Raw genomic sequence first — 19,630 nt, forward strand, 5'->3', positions numbered from 1 at the left:
TATGATCTTTGTACCCATGTGCAGTTGAAAACCGTAGTCAGGCTTTTTATGGTGGTTTTGGAGCAGTGGCTTCTTCCTTGCTGAGCGGCCTTTCAGGTTATGTCGATATAGGACTCGTTTTACTGTGGATATAGATACTTTTGTACCTGTTTCCTCCAGCATCTTCACAAGGTCCTTTGCTGTTGTTCTGGGATTCTTTTGCACTTTTCGCACCAAAGTACGTTCATCTCTAGGAGACAGAACGTGTCTCCTTCTGAGCAGTATGATGGCTGCGTTGTCCCATGGTGTTTATACTTGCGTACTATTGTTTGTACAGATGAACGGGTACTTCAGGCGTTTGGAAATTGCTCCCAAGGATGAACCAGACTTGTGGAGGTCTACAATTTTTCTTCTGAGGTCTTGGCTGATTTCTTTTGATTTCCAATGATGTCAAGCAAAGAGGCACTGAGTTTGAAAGATAAGGCCTTTGAAATACATCCACAGGTACACCTCCAATTGACTCAAATTATGTCAATTAGCCTAACAGAAGCTTCTAAAGCCATGACATCATTTTCTGTAATTTTCCAAGCTGTTTAAAGGCACAGTCAATTTAGTGTATGTAAACTTCTGACCCACTGGAATTGTGATACAGTGAATTATAAGTGAAATAATCTGTCTGTAAACAATTGTTGGAAAAATTACTTGTGTCATGTACAAAGTAGATGTCCTAACCGACTTGCCAAAACTATAGTTTTTTGTGAAATTTGAAATTTGTGGAGTGAAATTTGTGGAGTGGATGAAAAATGTGTTTTAATGACTCCAACCTAAGTGTATGTAAACTTCCGACTTCAACTGTACTTTCCTCACATAGAAAGGTTGGATGGAACCCTGGAACCCTGGTTAATGTCAAGCCATTTTGAGGACACTGGAATTATATTTTGGACAAATGTACACATGCCTATAGGAATGTTAGGAAAAAGTTAAATGACGCTTGCATTGGAGAGGAAGCAGAGCGCATCTCAGTATCAAAATTAAAAACACTGCCAGACTGACCTGCTACTGTGCCTTTCTAGACCTTATAAACTGTCGAGAGTAGACCACAACTGATCCAAATGGAATTAAACATTCAAATCACAGGGATTACTCGTTGTTATTCATGACATTTTCACTGCAGCCTAGAGTAGAATGTTGTACTCCCTTGAAAATAATAAGGCAATTGTTCATTGCATTGTGGTGTTGTAGGCTAGTCTAGGTAGGGTTATTGTATTGTCCCTAAACAAGATATTCTAGGGGAGCTTTTTGAGCTGCATGTCTCATGTCTTCAATGTTCTTTCATGCGCAATGTTGCACCTGGGCTTTCCACTGCCTATCAGCTATTCCTATTTGTTCTTGTGGATTCATATTGAAAATGTATGTAGCTTTTAATTTATTTTACCCTTATTTTACCAGGTAGGTTGACTGAGAACACATTCTCATTTACAGCAATGACCTGGGGAATAGTTACAGGGGGGAGGAAGGGGGATGAATGAAACAATTGTAAGCTGGGGATGTTTAGGTAATAACCAGGATGGTATGAGGGCCAGATTGGGAATTTAGCCAGAACACCGGGGTTAACACCCCTACTCTTACGATAAGTGCCATGGGATCTTTAGTGACCACAGAGAGTCAGGACACCCGTTTAACATCCCATCCGAAAGACGGCACCCCTACACAGGGAAATGTCCCCAATCACTGCCCTGGGGCATTGGGATATTTTATTTTAGACCAGAGGAAAGAGTGCCTCCTACTGGCTCTCCTACACTACTTCCAGCAGCATCTGGTCTCCGATCCAGGGACTGACCAAGACCACCCTGCTGAGCAGAAGCAAGCCAGCAGTGGGATGTAGCAACTGCAGATTGGCCAATGTGGTTTGATTTCTAGTTAGCCTATTGCAGATCTGGACAAATGATCCATCTACCACTTCTGTGGATAGAGGGCAGGATAGACAGAATAGACACTATATTGACCTGTGGTATTGTGAAAGTTAGCAGTCGGAAAAGTGTGGAGCATAAGGGAAGTACCAAAACACCTTGATATAGGGGAGGCACATGCAAGCCGATGAGTCAATTCAGATAGGATGCAAGAAATTATATAGTAAAACCTGCAAAAGAGTGAATGTAATCCAGGGGAAAAAATGTAATACCCTCCCGTGCCCAATAAAAAAAACACACAACCTTGCCGAAAGCAACAATAAAAAGTTTGCCATCCCTTCCCCCCCAGTAAATGTCGAACTGTCCCTAATTTGTAAATGAGCTTCATATCACCTATCATAACCCAAACACATTAATCTTGTTTTTGTTGTCATAAACAAACAATCCATCTCATGTAGAGAAACATGTGTTTTTACCTAGCCAACTGTGTTTAGATCAAAGAGTACTTCAAGAGAGAGAACTTCGAAGAAGGAAAGGAGTGTCTGGTTTACAAGCATTCTAACGCGAACCGAATTTGAGACTCGCTAATCTAAACCATTGTAACCCGGATGTTAATACTACGTAGTGTACCGGATGTTCTTTCATTTTAGCTGAGAAACGAAAATGGGCATGCTAATTGTTAGCCTTGTGAAAGAGTGTGCAATTATACACCATAATTGTGTTTTCTGATCTTGAAGGAGCTAGTTAAGCGTTCAACCAAAAACGTTAAGTAAGTATCTACGATATTTCAAGTTAAATTACTTTGAATCAAGGTATTAACTCAAGGAAACGTAGCTAAGGTAAGCATCAATAGCCAGGTAACGTTATCTACTTTGCTAAAGTTAGCCAACTAGCATAAGCGACCTAGTCCTTGTTAGCTAACTAGCTTTTTTGAAAAACTAGTTAGTTACTGGTGGTGTCGTTTATTATGACTAAACTTTTGTTGCATTTTGTTGTTGTGTGTAACTGAAATATTTAGCTAACTAACTAGTTTATCTAAATTGAAACTAGTTGACGTAGCTAACGGTAGCTAGCTACATTTTCACAATAACAAGCTGTTTATTTGTAGCAAGGTGGCTAGCCAGTTAGCTGCGTGGTTTAGTCAGCTAGCTAAGGTTAGCTAGCCATTTAGGGTTAGCGACAGTCAACAATGTCACCATGTAGCTATTTAGTACTCTAGCGTTAGCTAGCTGGTCATTACTGTTTACAACAAGCTACGTTAGCTTCCCGACTGTTGTGATTTAGTTAACGGTAGCTTAGTTGAGGAACGCCTCAATGTAGCCAGTTCTCGGAGGCGGAGTTGTGTATTGATAACTGGTAGCGCAATTATCTAACAACATTGGGTCACCATCAGTCGATACTTGTAAACATGTTAATTCTGAAAACGCTTACATATACCTATGTTTGTCCTATACAACTGCAGTCCTTCCGCGGGGTAAGAGTTACTGACATTCATACTTTAAATAAAAACTTTGATTCCCAACCGTTTGGTTACTGTAACATCAAGTACATTTTGCTCTGCCCAGGCTACCCTTGAAGTACCCCTTCATGTGCACTTTACCAATAAGCCTATGGTCTCACGAGTCTTCTCAAGTACCCCTAGGGGGCCTAGTACCCCTGGTTTGGAAACACTGGAATACAACAACCAACGTTTTCCTCATGTTGTGTTCCTCAACTGGAGACGTAGCTGCCGTGATTGACGTACTACATACACAGATATTCAATTGGCACAAGCGCATTGAAAATTCGGTGTTTGCGTTCAATAATAAAATAAATAAATAAAAGTATGAAATTCAACACATAGTTACAAGTAAGCGTTTTTCAGTTAGACATTCCAGCGTGTCTTTTTTATGAAAATATAAATTTCATACGGATGTGGTAGCCTAAACCTACTGGTGATTTTAAAACTAAAATGTATAAGGTAATTTCGTCAAACGTGTGAGGCTCATCAATTGCTTATTCAACATATTTGCAGCTACTTCACTCAATCCCGTTTTAAGTCTCCCTTCCCAGCTGTTTTACATTCCATGAGACGAACCAGAAATATTCCCAGATTTTCATAAAACAGCCAAACTGTGGTCTCTCATTTCTGCGTCACCAAATGTTGCGTGAGGCAAAAGAGTAGGCTAGGTGCGCTTCAATTGCTCGTTCAGTGCAGCAGACTGCAGTGGTGGAGCGCTTCCGATGTACCACTTTAGTAAAAGCTGAATCAGTCTTCGAAAATAATATAATGATTAATTAGTATTTTACATAACCAAATATAATAGTAATACGTTACTGTTACACCAAAAACATCACCATTTATAAAGATATTTTAGGATGATAGGCTAAATGTAAAAACATTTTTATAATAAATCTCATGCGGCCAAAACTCAACAGTGCGAGCTACTAGGCAGACTGTTCTTTGATTGAAACAAAATACCAGAAGGCTATATAGTTTAACACCATCTGCTCTAATGTATTCACGAAACAGCAATTCAAGAACATCTAAATCTATATTACCAATGAAACTGATTGAGATCAAATGATTAGAATGCAGACACATTTTTGACATTTCACTGGTAAAACCAGAGTTATCATTCACGATTGACATTGATCATGCCATGGTCTATTTTGAAATTTGTTATGCCTAATTTGGTGTTTGAGGGTAGCCTATTAAAAATAGAAATGTTGGGCATATGCAAACGTTGCAATTGAAGGATGCATTTTTATGCATATTCTATAAATATATTCAATAAGCTACATTTGTCAGTACAACCTTGAAGAAATTATGATGAAGCCATTAACATTTGGCGGGGGGGGGGGGTGCTACCAAATGTTTGTATTTATGTAAGCTCACACTGTCCTGCAAAATCATCCTGTTGTCCTGCATTTGTGTATTTTAAATGTCGTCACTTTAGGTGTGAATAGTGTTTTGTCCCTCCTTTTCTTGTAGGAAAGCAGTTGAAGTATTCAGACACAACACAGAAGTTGTTGGGATCGTCCACCCCTAACACAGTGATGACCTCACAGCAGCATTACCTCCCCAATGCAAATGTCAACCCTCCCCTCCTCGTCCCCCAGAACTCATTAGCTCACCCGGGTAGGCCTCACATTCATCCAAACCAGCTGGACTCTACTCAGAGTAGTGCTGCGGGGCACCCTGCCTCCCACACAGGTCTGATGGGCGCTGTGGGGTCCTCGTCGGTGGGGACCTCCAGCGGAGTGGCAGTGAATAGGGGCTCGTTGGCCTCCTGCACTAACTCTGCCTCCTCAAGGATGCCCTCGTCGGGACGCTTTGAACCCTGGCCCGAGGAAGCCGTAGACAATGCTTACGGCTTGTACTCGCTGCACCGCATGTTCGACATAGTGGGAGCCCAGCTCACGCACCGCGACGTGCGAGTGCTCTCATTCCTGTTCGTGGACGTTATTGACGAGTATGAGCGCGGTGGCATCAGGAGTGGCCGGGACTTCCTGCTGGCTCTGGAGCGCCAGGGGCGATGTGATGAGACCAACTTCAGACACGTCCTGCAGCTGCTTCGCATCATCACACGGCACGACCTGCTGCCCTACGTCACACTCAGGAAGAGACAGACCGGTAAGTGTTGGTTTCCTTCTCAAACTTAGCCTTTTTCAGGCCCACCGTCATTTTATAATTAAATGAAAGACCAAACTACATGTAATGTTGTTGAGACAGAGAAATGTAGATTCCCGATCTGCAAAATGTTATGTTGTCAATCTCCTAAATGTTATTCCGAATATTTTTCCCTCCACTTCTCGCCATCTTAAACACACTTTCTAGTCCCTTAGTTAATAATTGACAGTTTACGTTAAATTGAAATATTTTATGTCACTAACCAAAAGCCTTCATGTGCTTTACCTTTCAGTGTGCCCAGACCCAGTGGATAAGTACCTGGAAGAGACGTCGGTGCGTTATGTGTCCCCCAGAAGAGGAGGAGAGAGCAGGGAGGCTGCACCCCACAGAAGGACAGGTGAGTTTGGCTCTGCATGTATACAGCTACATACTTCAGTATATGTATGTATGTAGTGTATGTGGACAATGCTTCAAATGAGTGGATTTGGCTATTTCAGCTACACCTGTTGCTGACAGGTGTATAAAATTGAGCACACAGCATGCAAACGCCATAGAAAAACATTGGCAGTAGAATGGCCTTACTGAAGAGCTCAGTGACTTTCAACGTGGCACCATCATAGGATGTCACTTTTCCAACAAGTGAGTTAGTCAAATTTCTGCCCTGGTAGAGCTGCCCTGGTCAACTGTACGTGCTGTTATTGTGAAGTGGAAACGCCTAGGAGCAACAATGGCTCAGCCGCGAAGTGGTAGACCACAAAAGCTTACCAACCGGGACAGCGAAGTGCTGAAACGTGTAAATATTCTGTCCTCAGTTGCAACACTCCCTACCGAGTTAAAAACTGCCTCTGGAAGCAACGTCAGCACAATAACTGTTCGTCGGGAGCTTCATGAAATGGGTTTCCATGGCCGAGCAGCTGCACACACGCCTAAGATCACTATGCGCAACGCCAAGTGTCGTCTGGAGTGGTAGCTCGCCGCCATTGGACTTTGGAGCAGTAGAAACGCGTTCTCTGAAGTAATGAATTGCTTCACCATCTTGCAGTCTGACGGACTAAAATGGGTTTGGCAGATGCCAGGATAATGCTACCTGCCCCAATGCACAGTGCCAACTGTAAAGTTTGGTGGAGAAAGAATAATGGTCTGAGGCATTTCATGTTTTTGGCTAGGCCCCTTAGTTCTAGTGAAGGGAAATCTTAACGGTACAATGACATTCTTTGTGGCAAAAGTTTGGGAAGCCTTTTCCTGTTTCAGCATGACAATGCCCCTGTGCACAAAGCAAGGTCCATATAGAAATGGTTTGTCGAGATCGGTGTGGAAGAACTTGACTGGCCTGCACAGAGCCCTGACCCCAACCCCATCGAACACCTTTGGGATGAATTGGAACGCCGACTGTGAGCCAGGCCTAATCGCCAAACATCAGTGCCTGACCTCACTAATGCGCTTGTGGCTGAATGAAAGCAAGTCCTCGCAGCAATGTTCCAACATCTAGTGGAAAGCATTCCCAGAAGAGTGGAGGCTTTTACAACATCAATTGGGGGGGGGGGGGCAATTCCAAATTAATGCCCTTGATTTTGGAATGACCTGTTTGACAAGCAGGTGTCCACATACTTTTGGTGATGTAGTGTATGTGTGTTGGGGGAATTAATAGAATTGGTGGAAATAGTGACATAAATACATCTGTAAATGTCTTTGCCCCCCACTCCAATAACAGGTCCCCAGCCAGTGATCTGCTGTTCTCCATCGGGGACCCAGGTGGGTCCTTCCCGCACCAAGCCAGGCCCCCCATTACCCAGCCGCAAAAGAAAGAGGGCCTACGCCACAGGAGACTGCAGGGAAAAGCAAACCTGTGGTAAGGGCATTTTGAGTGTGTATCATGAAAGCACGGAATAAAAATAATTCTTAAGTAACTTTATGCTTTCAAAGGTTGTATCTACTTTTTGTCAGTTATTTCATGACAATGAATGATAAAGGACTTGGCTAAAGCACATGCATACAGATCTACGCCAAATTATACAGACGCTGATTAAAAATTAAAGATTGCGGCATGATTCATTGACAGTATAATTTCCAATAGACGGCACACCTCTTCCTCTGTGTCACTCCTCCCCTTTCTCTTCCCTATTCACCCCACACCCTGCAGACATCCGCCTACGAGTGCGCGCTGAGTACTGCCAGCATGAATCAGCGCTTCTGGGAAACATTTTCTCCAACAAGCAGGAGGCTCTGGAGAGGCAGTTTGAGAGGTTCAACCAGGCAAACACTATTCTCAAGTCCCGGGACTTGGGCTCCATCATCTGCGACATCAAGTTCTCGGAGCTCACCTACCTAGATGCTTTTTGGCGGGACTACATCAATGGCTCCCTGCTGGAGGCCCTGAAGGGCGTCTTCATCACAGACTCACTCAAACAGGCGGTGGGCCATGAGGCCATCAAACTCCTGGTCAATGTGGATGAGGAGGACTATCAGGCTGGCCGCCGCAAGCTGCTCCGGAACCTGGTCACTGGAGTGGGGGCAGGGTCTGCAGCTGAAGCCGCAGCCGCACTTGGAGGGAGCAGAGAGACTCCATCCTAGAAACGCATGCGTCTGCTGCTTTTAGCAGAGGGGGAACCCGTGTCCCAAATAAGAGAACTTGACTTCATGGTGAGGACAGGAGCAAGAAAAGTGAAAAGGCTGTTCTGTTTCAGGAAGAAGTGTGAGGGAGAATGCTGGGTGCCCTGCCCTTTCATCTATGAAGGGAATGTGAAATAAAAGTGAGCCAAAGCAAGTGAGTCAAAGTAAGTGAGTCAGGAGATGTGGAACACAGACCGAAGAGAAGTGCTTTGAAAGTTGAAGGGTTTTGTTCTTTCTGCTGGAGGGACAATGCTAATATTTTCTATTGTAACTTGTGAGTTGACTATAAAATCAGATTTTACATTTTCTTTTGGTATCACACATCTCTTTCCCAAAAAGTGTTCATGAAATGTCCTCTTGTAGACTATTACTTCACATGGCTATAAACAGGCAAGTCACTGTTGGGACATTTTGCATTTCGTTTATTGCCAGGCTAGGACAGAATCCTTTTAAGCCAGAGACATTACCATCATACAATTATTTGGTAGTAAATAAGTCTTGATTTTTCTCAAACTGCTGGTACCTTGTTGTCAAATGAACAAATATTGTGAACCAAATCAACAAGAATGATTCACAATATTTGTTCATTTGACAAGGTACCAGCATTTTGAGAAGGAAAAAAAGATGAACCTTACCGAGAGGTGTCAGAAGTGCTTGAAAATTGTTGCAACACAAACATACATTCAACAACATATAGAATGCAGATATATATTTTTTTTAACAGGAAGTCATGTTGAAGTCATTTTGCTCCCTAAATTCTGTATCTGGGCAATTCCACGGTAGCAGTAACGCTGAGACTCCGATGTTTCATTTTAAGATGTATGCCAAACAAAACCTATGATTGCAAAGTTAAACAAACCATACAACTCTATGCACAATAACTTGTTTAAAAGATTTCCACGGAACATTGCATATGCAAAGTTTGGTAACCGAATGACAGCACAAACCGTCATTCTGTTACCAAACTTTGCATCGGCACTGTTCTGTGTTTTTGTAACATTTTCAGTAGGAATTGTAAAAATAGGCATAGAGTTGTAAGGTTTGATTAACTTTGCAATCATTGTTTTTTGTTTAACGTACATTTAAAAAGTCTCAGTAGCCATGTTTCCATCAACTTGTCAAGTGAATTATATATATTTTTTCTGTTGACATTTACAAAGTTTGCATAGAAAATTGTTGCGACAATTGACTGCTATGGTGCGTTTCCATTTAACTGTTGTGTGTTATAAAAAAAAACAACTGCTGGGCGTAATGACGGCACTTTAAAAAAAACTGAAAGTGTTGAATACAAATGAAATGGTTGAAGTGTTTCCATTATCCATTTAGGCAAATTGCGCGTGAATAAATTGGCGACAGCCTGTATGCCCTCCCCACCTATCTGTTTCATGTCTCAGGTAGACCAAGTTACCTGGAAAGAATGCAATAGTTGACTGGTATTTGCCGTAGTCTTTGATATATTTATATATTTTGGGGGGTACATTTGACCCCTTTTTCATAATATCCAATTGGTAGTTAGTTTTGTACCATCGTTGCAACTCCCGTACGGACTTGGGAAAGGCGACGGTCCAACGCCCTGCGTCCCCTGAAACACAACCCTGCCAAGCCACACTGCTCGCTTAACCAGCCGCACCAGTGTGTTGGCGGAAACACAGTCCAGCTGGCGACCGCAGTCAGCGTGCAAGTGCCCGGCCCGCCACAAGGAGTCGCTAGAGCACGATGGGACAAGGATATCCCGCCAGCCTAACCTGGACGACGCTGGGCCAATTGTGCGCCGCCTCATGGGTCTCCCGGTCGCCTGCGACACAGCCTGGGATCGAACCCAGGTCTGTAGTAATGCCTCTAGCGATGCAGTGCTTTAGACCGCTGTGCCAATCGGGAGGTCTTATTTGCCATATTCTAATCATAATCATGTGCTAATGTATCGCCATGGTCCGTGCCATGGTGACTCCTGTAGATCTGTAATAATTGGATGGTGAAAACTGCATCCAGCCAACCAGAAAAGCAGGGCAAAGCAATTCAGGGAAACAATCCTTGTTCTGCAAAAAAAACATTTTTATAATTGAAAAATAGATTTAGCAAGCAGTAGGCATTTACAATGAAATGTGGAGTGGAGCTTTTATAGTTAGGTGATCTCACATGCCCGCATACATAAAAAATTATTTGGCAATCATAATTTATTTGGAAAAGTTTCCATAATTTGTCGCCATAAATTAAGTAAGTTGACAAAAGTCCACCCGTGTCGAACGGATAATAATTATCATGTCTGCCGTTTCCATAACATATCGCACATTCTTTTGATGTGACATTGCTTGGTCAATGGAAACCTGCCTCGCGTCACTTTTACCGTACTGTGGAATTGCCCGTCCTATGGCTCAGATTTCTTACTGATTTGTATGTCAATATTTGCATTTAATTTGAAAAATGCTACATTTATTCTTTAAGCAATTGTTTTATTATCGTTATATTTGTGAGAGGTACAACCTCCCTGCCTCTTCTAAATCCACATGAAATCAATCCTCCGTTCACTATACTTTTTTTGGTGTCAATGTAAATTCTCATGAATATTCGCCTCTAATAGAGAAGCAGGTTGGCATTTATTGTCATGAGTCTTTTCCCAGGGGGCAGCGATTCTGCAGAGGTCACTAGCTGGCACAGCCACAAATCTGATTTTAAACCTAACCTTAACCACACGGGTAACCCTAATGCCTAACCTTAAATTAAGCCCAAAAAGCAAATATTTGTTTTCATACATTTTTTCAATATAGCCAATTTTGACTTTGCGGTTTTGAAATTGAAAAAAGACTCATTTAGATAATAAAATGCATAAATCAAACTTTCAGAAAAAGAAAGACAAACATTTTGAGTTGATCAGTATTGATTCAATACTATCTTTGATCTGCTTTCCAAGTCATCTCAAATTTGACTACAATAGCTCATTTTGTTTCATGCAAATGTGCAAGACCAAAATAATTGGTGATTTATTTTGGACCAAATTTTCAGGACATGTCTGCGTTAAGGATTCTATTATGTTTGGCTGGCATAGATTCATCTTTGTCCACAGTTCAATAGCCTACAATCAGACACAATTTAGCATGGTTAAGTGCTACCCCAGTTAAGAGCCTCCGATACTTACTTTAGGAAATGAACATGAGCAAAGACTGCCATTTGAATATTTAATACAGTTCAGGTGGCTATACCTCTGGCATACCATGTTGAATACCTCAGTTTGAATTCTTTCTGATGATGTGGTTTTCTAGGCTACATTTTTTCTATAGGTTGTATGTTTGGCTTTCATAGATGCAGCAAGGTCAAAAGCAGTGATGAGTGTGGGGAAGTGAATGTGATTGTTGCTGATTATTTTACTCTTCATACTTGTTTGCATTGTAACACAATGTTCTCAGTGTCATATAGGCTACAGCAGGTGTCTGCCTCTGTTAAACAGTGTATACTGTGTACATCTGTTACGTTGAACGGATGTTCACTATCCAGAAGATTCCTCCCACATGAAAAGGTAGTATAGTTAATCTAGAGTGCAGTATCTGTAACATTTGTATTCCCCTCATTTTTTAAAAATTTGTTTGTAAATGAATGTTATAGCCTACAAGATCAGCATTTTTTGCACTTTTGCAGAGCAGCAATTACATTTTCTTATGGAAGATGAAGCCGCTTTCAAAAATCACTCTTGATTTTAACTGTAGTTAATAAAATGATCAGTGACATTCCCCTCTACATGGTCATTTAATAAAATAGCTAGTCCTAATTGGTGCTAAAATCTAATCTTGGTACATAAAAGGTTCTGTCTGGTAGTTTGAAGTAAGAATGCCAGAAATTAAATTAGGATTGTTTAGCAATTTGACACATGCCATCTTTTATTTTAGTATCAGTTTTACTGCTACCTTTTATTGCTTTTAATTTAATTAACATTTTTTTAAAGGAATTCTAACCCAATTATCTTTAGATAGATAGTTGTATAAAAAAAGTCCCCTCTGCCAACTGAAGTTATGGAGTTTGCCATACCAACCCTTGGGCACATGTCAGAAAAGGACACACCACACTTTAAAGCCACTGTTACGATGGGATATGTTTTTCTAATGGAATATAGCAAAGTTGCAAACTGGTATCTATTGTAAACAGTGTACAAAAAATTAGGAACACCTTCCTTATATTGAGTTGCACCCCCTTTTGCCCTCAGAAGAGTCTCAATTGGTCTGGCATGGACTCTACAAGGTGTCGAAAGCATTCCACAGGAATACTGGCCCATGTTGACCCCAATGCTTCCCAGCCAATTTGACACAACTGTGGATGTCCTTTGGGTGGTGGACCATTGTTGATACACACGGAAAACTGTTGTGTGAAAAACCCAGCAGTGTTGCAGTTCTTGGCACCTACTGTCATACCTCATTCAAAGGCACTTAAATATTTTGTCTTCCCCATTCACGCTCTGAATGTCACACATACACAATCTATGTCTCAATTATTTCAAGGCTTAAAAATCCTTCTTTACTCTCTCTTCCCCTTCATCTACACTGATTGAAGTGGGTTTAACAGGTGACATCAATACGGGATCATAGTTTTCACCGGTATTCACCTGGTCAGTATGTCATGGAAGGAGCAGGTGTTCCTAATTTTTTGTGCACTCAGTATATAGGTTCTATATTAGTTTTTAAACATCTGACTTAAGATAGATTGCATGTCTGATCATGATCCCCGGAAACTTGAGACAAGTTTTGTAACCTGTAGATAATTCATTCAATTATATTTAATTTGCTTTGCAACTTTTTTAATGCATTTTTCTTGCGTAGTACAAGCAAATGGGACTGTTCATAAATTGGAGAGATGTGTATTGTCAATACCATACAGCTGATGGGCACTTAATTTTTTAACTGTTTAAAATATTTAGCTGTACCACACAAACATTAGTCAAATCCACCACTCAGAAATCTAGGACATAAAAGCAAAAAATGCATCACATTGTTGTGTCGACCAATTTATTTTGTAATTATTTTCTTTTGACCAAGAAAGAGATTGTGGTATTATGTGAATATGAACATGGTTATAGGTGATGGGTACATTTTAATGTCTGTAAAAAAAAAAAATCTAAACAAATCTATAAAAATGTTGTATTAGCAATATTGTGACATTAACAAGATCGCATTGATTTAACATTTGCTAAACTGCTGTTTTTATTTTATTACAAGAAAAAGGGATTGATTAATCATCTATAGTCTGATTTTGACCAAGTTTCATGCCCATTTGTCTTGTAATGGATTTCAATTGCACCAGATAATTTGAATGTACTGTAGAATGTAAAACAAATTCTTCAGAAATTATTGCAGTTTTTCCTTTTTCTTTCGGCAAAGAGCCCTGCCTAAAACCTTGCAAGTCATTAGCGTTAGTAACACGACAGAGACTACAACAGTCAGGAGAAGTACCAGCACATCCACATTGTGGTAAGCATACCAGGGCATCTTGTAGGACTCAGTGCGCAAGTGTGCTGCACCCTTGTGTCTCATGGCAAATTCTAGCCAGAAGATGGCGTTGTCCATTGGTTTGATAGATGTATCATGGTGGAGCTTTGACATCCTGCGCATATTGTCTCTATAGTGCTTCCTGTTGTCCATGATGTCTGTCAGTGCCTGTGTCATAGGTTCCACCTTTAGGGCCGTCACCTCGAGAACCTTAGCCACACCCCTGGCCTGTAGACGCAGCATGTTGTCAAACTGGTCAAAGATGAGAGGAAGGCCTAACATGGGAACCCCATGGTAGATGGCCTCATAGATCCCATTGGTACCCCCATGTGTCACAAATGCTCTTGTTTTGGGATGGCCCAGTAGGTCGTTCTGAGGCAGCCAGTTCACCAACAGTGTGTTGTTGCCTAGAGTAGAGGGCTTCTCTCCCGTGTGTCTCCACACCACCTTCTGAGGCAGGAGGGTGAAGGCAGCAGCAATGACCTCTGAGATCTCCGGTAGGAGGCTACCCAGCAGACTCCCCAAAGACATGACCACGACCCCATGTTCCCCCGAGCTCTGCATAAATGCCTCTAACTCTGCGGGCAAAGGCTTAGAAGGCTTACACTGGAAGCCCCCCATGTAGACCACGTTGGGCATGGTGGGGCGTGGGAACTCGAACACAAAGTCCACTCTCATCAGCCATAGGTCAGCCCCTTGAATGAGAGAATAGATGTTGGTGTTTGGATCGATGAATTTGTTGATCACACCCTGGTATAAGGGTCTTGTTATGCCATAATCAATATAAAGAGCAATTCCATAATGCAAGAAGTTTTTCAGTTTGTTGGCAAAGCTCATTTTATCTGTGACCAGTGACCCGATAGTTGGTATGTAAGAAAGGGGCGAAGGTGCAATTGCAAAGTGTCCCTCTGCATTCGTGATCCAACGAACGTTAAGCACAATAGGAAGACCCAAGTAATTCCCTAATACAACTCCTCCTGCAAATCCAGGATCAGTCAACATTAAATCAAAGTTGGCTGCCTTCAGCTTCTCCATTAATTGTTTGTCCTCCATGGCTAAGAGGGCCATTTCAGCACTGCCGCGATGGGCCTCCTCCAGCAAATTAATTGTCTCCTTCTGTAGCTCAATGAAGGACAAAACGGAGCGCTCTCGTGTCCATATCTCCAGGCTCCTCTTCAGGAAGTATGCCATGTACTGTGGGTCCTCCAGGCTGCTGGCCCCGGGCACCGGCACTGTGACGGAGGAGTAGTGGGGGGCGTGTTCAGGGACGTACCAGCTGGTGGATGAGCGGACCACCGTTAAAGAGTGCCCCCGCTGGTGCAGCTCTCGCAGGAGGATGTCCATGTTGAGCCAATGGCTGCCGTCCACAGGGTACACCAGGATGTTGCCAGAGTGGCTCTGAGCTGGGAACACCCACAGGAGACAGGTCAGGAGGAAGAGAGCAGGATGTGGAGGGAAGCAAAGTGGGTCTGCCACGGTGACTAGCATGGTTTCTCTGGAGAGGGCAAAGAATGTAACAAATATTGTTGCTTTCCGTGTTTGAACAGTCTAAAAGTGTTTTCATCCACCCACCACACACACATTAAGTAATGTGACTAGTTGTTTACTATCTCAAACATGAATTCAATGCATTGGTTGCATATGTTCTTTTATCTTTTAGCTACTTTGGCGGTAACAGACTGCCATTGATAAAAAGATAAATCCGTGAGATACTGCAACTAAGATTTCCCGGCAGAAGGGGATATGAAGCAAGCTAGGCAGATATGTTGGTGAGGCCATTACTGAGAATAAATAGTGGTTAGGCTAGACAAAATTGATTCACTGTTTAATGGATTTAACCCCCCAGAAAAGTGAGGCAAGCGAGAGAGAAAACAAAAAAAACATTAAGCGGATAAGGAATAACTTTACCACATTGTCCTAGGCACTTGTGCAGGCTCTCTAGGCCTAATGTGAGCTTCAAGAGTTATATTTTTCCATGGGAAAACTTACACTATTTTTCTTTAAAAGAATGCAGATGTTACAATGTTGTTATAACCATGAGAAATGAAACACAATGGGAAGTATAACTTGTGACAGTTTCTTTATTCCTGATTATAAAAAAGTGCAATCCAATCTCATAATTGAATGTGATGTATAGGGCAATAGAGTAAACTATTTTAAAACATCTAATTACAGAATGATTGACAATAAATGTGTAATAAAGTAAATGTTTATGTATAATAATGCATCTCTATAGCCTATAGGCGTTAACAAAATATTCATATAAATATGATTACGTCTGTCATAGACTAGGTCTTGTAGAAAGAGCGTCAATCAAGTTAGGTCTGCCAAATTAATGTAGCATTGTAAAAATAATACACATATCCAGCCGTAGTGTATAGCCTATCATCATCAAAATAAAACATTTGGTTTATAACATGCACAATTAGAGGCATCAATCTATAGAGCGCAAGCTTGACTAAATTCGAGCCCAGTAACTTTGCTCAGCGCATCCTCCTTCGATTGTCTCGCCTGGCTGCCCCGAAAAGGCCCCACCTTGGAGACCGTAGATCACATCATTGTGGAACTGCGGATCTGCACGAAGCGTGTGCGCACTTCAAACGCATTCTGTCTTGGTGTTATCGGTTGACCTACACCTACTGGTAGTACCGGTGAAATGTAAGTTATGAATCGCAAATCACCATACAACTAACACACTTCGATTTCATCAATCATTTTGACTTCAATTTGGTTGTCCAAAATACTATCAGTCCAAAATACTATCAGCTTGCACTGCGTCTTTGCTGATGAATACCCTGATCTCTGGCCAGTCAATTGGTTCCATGACATTGTTGTTTCGTCTATTAATCACTTCTAATATATCTGAAAATGATGCATTAACCATGCATTTAACCGACTGTTTGTTTATAATGAGGGACGTCCCACGTTTAACCTGGCCACAAAAAAGATTGGCATCTTACATTCAAACAATGAATGCTGATCTAGGATAACTTTTAAAACATGAAATTATTTGGCTTGCTCTAAAAGGATTTGGCTAAAAGTAGGCATTTTGCGCTGGCTTCAGCATGACAGCATGAGAGAGAAATTAAACATCTGCAAGTGACCTGCAGGTGCGAGCCTGTGTGTTACACTGTCCCGAGACTCGAACATGATCTGAGCACGTGATCTGAGGCTGTTTGGTCTCTTGAGCATCAATTTGGGAAAGCCTCAAAGGAGAGCGGACAGTGCATTACAAGCAATACATATATTGCCCATATATTTGCGGGGTGTGGAGAAAAGTAAGGCGGGGCATCCGTTAAACAGTAATTCAACTTTGTCCGGCCTTAGATTATAAAAAATTAGACTAGCATTCAAATAGCAGTAGTTGTTGTTCAGTGGAGGCTCTGCAGAGGAGGAAGGGAGTACCATCCTCCAGTGAATTTTATTTAAAAAATGGTTAAACATTTAAAAGGTTATCCTTTTTAGATAAAACTTTACTAAATATATTTACGTCACCAAATAATTTATTAAACACACTTTTTTTGCATTGAAGGTCTACAGTAGCCTCAACGGCACTCTTTAGGGTAGCACCATGGTGTAGCCGGAGGACATCTAGCTTCCGTCCTCCTCTGGGTGCATTTACTTCAATACAAAACCTAGGAAGCTCATGGTTCTCCCCCTTCCATAGACTTACACAGTAATTATGACAACTTCTGGAGGACTTCCTCCAACCTATTAGAGCTCTTGCAGCATGAACTGACATGTTGTCCACCCAGTCAAAGGACCAGAGAACGAATCTAGTACTGAAAGCATAAGCTACAGTAGTTGACTCAAAGAGAGAGAAAGACAATAGTTGAACAGTTTTGAACAAATTAATTTCTTCCAAAATGAAAGACAAGAAGGAGAGAGAGATTATTATTTATTTTTTTACTTTAAGTTTCACTTACTTAGCTAGCAAATGCAGCTAGTGAGTTTACCCTACTCAAGCACCCTGCTCAAACAGWGGGATGCTATGTTAGCTAGCTGGCAATGACTATCCAACACAACACTGGAACTCCTCCAAGTCAAGGTAAGCTTTTGGTTTGACTAATTTATTGCCACCGGAGCCCGCCGGTGTAAGTGCTAAACTACTTATTGACTACACTAACGTTACTGCATGATCGTAGCGGGTTTACTAACGCATTTAGTTGTATTAGCTATGTTGACTATGACGTTACTYTAGCTAATATGGTGACAACGATGTAGGATGTGTGTAGMGGTTAAGATATGGTTTGGCTTGGAAAGGTTTTTTGCCTGGTCACGTACAAGTGATGTGTTGTGGATTGAAATCCACAAGCAAAGGGAAAAGGTGAGAGGAGGAGAGCGCATAGATGCGAGAATAAATACATCATGGTTGCTATGAAAGTGATCTGTGTTTACACGTGATCAGGGGTGTATTCATTCCGCCGATTCTGTTGAAAAACTTTTCTTAAACAGAAGCAAAACGGAACAAAACAGGAATATACATACCTACATTTGTCCAATAGAAACTCTGGTTTGCAACTGTTGGACTAATGATTACACCCTAGATCAGCTAGATGCAGGCAAGAGTGTGCAAGGCAGTATTGAATGGGTCACTGTCTGTCCATGTGTCACTGTCTGTCGCCTCAACATTTTCTCTCAACCTTCTGTCGCCTCAACATTTTCTCTCAACCTGTGTGCACCTACGTTGTAAACTTTCATTCATAGGCTAGGTTGTAGCAACTTCATGATGGGTATAGAGAAAATGTGAATATCATGTAGTAAGTAGCCTTAATCTATAGTAGTTAAATTGAACTGGGTGAATGGAATATGAATGACAGTCATCCAATACGCTGTAATAGAAATAAGGCCATGCTCATTAAAAATATATATTGTCCTCCCTCATCTTAAACTGCACTGACTGCCACTGTCGTAGTCATGGTGTACCCTTGAACTGAAGTTGGATCCCTTCCTTCACCTGACACCAACCTTTGTGTTAGCCACAATGGACATGGCCAAACAAGTTTTTACAAGAAAATTGACTTTTATGTGATGATATACACTGCACATAGATATCTCATTCAGTGTAATCAGAATGTAGTTGTTTGAGGGAGGGGAGAACAATGTGCTCATAAATGTGAAGCTCTTTAGGCTTGAGGATGTTATGTATAGGTACCAGTAGACCTTTCTGTTACTCATTTGCAGAAAATCATAACATTTTGCATCCACTTGTGTAACATAACTTTACCTGAACCCAAAGTAGGGGAGGCTCTGCAAAAGCAGGGGTTGGACCACATTTATTTTAAGTTATTTGGTACAGTATTATGGATATTTTTTTTCAAAGAACAGAATGTAACACACACACATACTATACCAAAATAAAAGGCCACATCTTACCTTGGGTAGGAAGATATGATGAGCACCTTGTTGAAAGTGGCCCCAAAGAGCCCCTTTAAGTATGAGAGTACTTTGAAATAGGGATGTATATCGCCAAGGCAAAGAAAAATGCAATCCTGTCAGTGGCTGTTTCTTCACTACTGCTCAACACAGTTTTTCAGAGACTACTAAAACAAACATGTATGTTTGACACACCACAGGAAAAGTACAAATGAACTTTGACCCAGATTTCTGACATTGTCTGGGCCATAGCCAAAGGAGAGAAGGTGTGCCTGATCTGAAGCATGTGTTCTAGAATACAATGCCTGCCCCAAAAACAGATTATGCAGAGGGGATTATGTACAATTCATTCACAATGACTCAGCCTCTCATAATCCAAAAACAATGTGATCGTGAAAAGTGCAATATATGAGATATATTCCCATGCAAGCATATTCATTCATAATTAAATATTGTTTCAAAACCAATAGTAAGATCATTAGCAGTTATATGATCTCTAAATGGGAATTATATATCTAACATGCAATTTGCGCATCACCAGTTATAAAACAATTTTGCATAAAGTGTTTTATGACTGGCTTGAACTGAGTTATTGCGGGTGGCATTATATTTCTGTTATATATCTAACATGCAATTTGCGCATCACCAGTTAGAAAACAACTTTGCATAGAGCT

At 41.3% G+C, this 19,630-nt stretch overlaps 1 protein-coding gene and 1 pseudogene across 2 annotated transcripts; one reads left to right on the top strand and one right to left on the bottom strand.

Moving 5' to 3' along the window:
• Positions 1-2,507: 2,507 nt before the first annotated feature.
• Positions 2,508-9,481, top strand: LOC111977050 (death effector domain-containing protein). 2 transcript variants are annotated; one of them, XM_024006313.3, is made up of 5 exons: positions 2,508-2,728; positions 4,864-5,505; positions 5,795-5,899; positions 7,214-7,351; positions 7,643-9,481. In XM_024006313.3, exons 2-5 carry the CDS (start codon positions 4,929-4,931, stop codon positions 8,071-8,073), a joined length of 1,251 nt encoding a protein of 416 aa, XP_023862081.1. In that variant the 5' UTR covers positions 2,508-2,728; positions 4,864-4,928; the 3' UTR covers positions 8,074-9,481. The 2 variants fall into 2 exon arrangements, with proteins under 2 accessions (XP_023862081.1, XP_023862080.1); XM_024006312.3 differs by having other exon boundaries at positions 2,508-2,658.
• On the bottom strand, positions 8,520-19,139 carry LOC111977288 (UDP-glucuronosyltransferase 2A1 pseudogene; annotated as a pseudogene).
• Between the last annotated feature and the right edge of the window lie 491 nt (positions 19,140-19,630).

This window comes from Salvelinus sp. IW2-2015, linkage group LG17, assembly GCF_002910315.2.
Source record: "Salvelinus sp. IW2-2015 linkage group LG17, ASM291031v2, whole genome shotgun sequence".
NCBI classification, from domain to species: domain Eukaryota; kingdom Metazoa; phylum Chordata; class Actinopteri; order Salmoniformes; family Salmonidae; genus Salvelinus; species Salvelinus sp. IW2-2015.